The following is a 1,757-nucleotide window of genomic DNA, read 5'->3' as shown; positions in this document are numbered from 1 at the left end:
GGCCCTCCAGGGTCCCCCTAAAACGTAGAGGATGCCCCTGCCACACCCAGCAGTGCTGCGGGTCTGCACCCCCTCCCCACCTCCCCCGCTTCCCCAGAGCTCAGCCATGGGACAAGGCTCCACATCCCACCCCTGGGGACCCCGTGGTGCTCACCATGACCAGCCCATAGACTCCACAGACCCCGTGGTGCTCACCATGACCACCCCACAGACCCCATGAAAATTCCCCACAGACCCTATTGACCCCGTGGTGCTCACCATGACCAACCCACAGACCCCAGGGACCCTGTGGTGCTCACCATGACCAGCCCCTTGGTGATCTGCTCAGAGCAGCCGTGGCACAGCTCCCCGAAGCGTGCCCAGTAATCCTTCTTGCAGTACAGGCGCCCATCCTTCTCGTAGTACTGGTGGGACAGGGAGGCCCCGCATTCACAGCACCTGCGGCAGCGACAGGGACCCCCTTGTCACCTCGTCCCCACTGTCACCCTGGGGCACAGCCAGCGCTCGCCCACTCCACAGCTCTCTGGGCAAGCCGCTTCCCCCACCTCCTACACAGCTGCAGGGCCAGTGCATCAATGTGTCACCATCCCCAGGGTGACAGCAGGTGACTCCGGGGGTGACAGTGCAGGCTGGGGCTGCAGGGACACGTGGGGACACCGGGGTGGACAGGGCAGGGGACGTGGGGCAGGGAGAGGCATGAGGAGGGAAGTGCCAGCCCTGCATGGATGTGCCAGCCTGGACAGACACACAGAGGGGTGTACCAGACTGGTGACAGACATGCCACCCTGGTGACAGACGTGCCAGCCTGGCACAGACTTACAGAGGGATGAGACAGACTGGTCACAAGCGTGGCAGCCTGGTCACGGACAGAGGGACATCCCAGCCTGGTGACAGATACACAGAAGGGCATGTCCCTCTATCCATGACTAGGGTGACATGCCAGTCTGATCACAGACATACAGAGGGACGTCCCACCCTGGTCACAGATCTGTCACCCTGCTCACAGATGTGACAGCCTGGTCACGGGCACACAGAGGAACCTGTGACCCTAATCAGGGACAGAGGGATGTCCCACTCTGGTTAGGGACACACACAGGGATGTGCCAGCCTGCTCAGGGACATGCCAGCCTGGCACACGCACACACAGAAATGTCCCACCCTGGTGACAGACGTGCCAGCCTGGTCAGGGACAGATGGACATGCCCCCTTGGTCACAGCCCCCCTACCCTGGCACAGCCAGCCAGAGGGACGTGCCAGCCTTGGGACGATCCGCAAGGGGCACAGGGGGAGGGGGAGCTGCTCGGGGCTGGGGGGGTGCAGGCGGTGACAAGAGCAGGTGGTGCAGAGGGGGCTCTCAGGTTTGGGCTACAGGGGAGCACATCGGGCTGTGGGGGAGGGGACAGGGGGGACCAGAGAGGGTTTGTGTGGGGCTGTGGGAGTGGCTGGGGGTGCAGAAGGGGGGCTATAGAGGATTTTCTATAGGGGAGTGCTGAATGGGGGCAGGGGATGCTGCAGGAGGGGTGCAGGGGCTGCAAGGGGGGAGTTCCTCTTGAGGAAGGTGTTGAGGGGGTGTAGAGGGTGCTGTAGGGGATTTCCTGTAGGGGATTTGCAGTGTGGGGCTGTTGTAGGACGCAAGGGATGCTGTAGGGTGCGGGGGGTGCTGTAGGGGATTTGCTGAAGGGGATTTGCAGTGCAGGGCTGCTGTAGGGTGCGGGGGTGCTGTAGGGTGTGGGGGCTGCTGTAGGGTGCAGGGGGTG

At 63.2% G+C, this 1,757-nt stretch overlaps 1 protein-coding gene across 1 annotated transcript in view; it reads left to right on the top strand.

Moving 5' to 3' along the window:
• CCDC183 (coiled-coil domain containing 183) overlaps positions 1-28 on the top strand; it is a 3,907-nt gene extending 3,879 nt beyond the window's left edge. Inside the window, exon 11 of the mRNA XM_042026579.1 lies at positions 11-28. Within this exon, the coding sequence (XP_041882513.1) occupies positions 11-28 (18 nt within the window). The remainder of the gene's footprint in view (positions 1-10) is intronic.
• The last annotated feature ends 1,729 nt before the right edge of the window (positions 29-1,757 follow it).

The sequence above is a fragment of the Corvus kubaryi genome, unplaced genomic scaffold (assembly GCF_017639235.1).
Source record: "Corvus kubaryi isolate FWS band 111438036 unplaced genomic scaffold, C.kubaryi_AGA036_p1.0 37284, whole genome shotgun sequence".
Taxonomy (NCBI): domain Eukaryota; kingdom Metazoa; phylum Chordata; class Aves; order Passeriformes; family Corvidae; genus Corvus; species Corvus kubaryi.
This window is presented reverse-complemented; position numbering and strand designations above follow the sequence as displayed.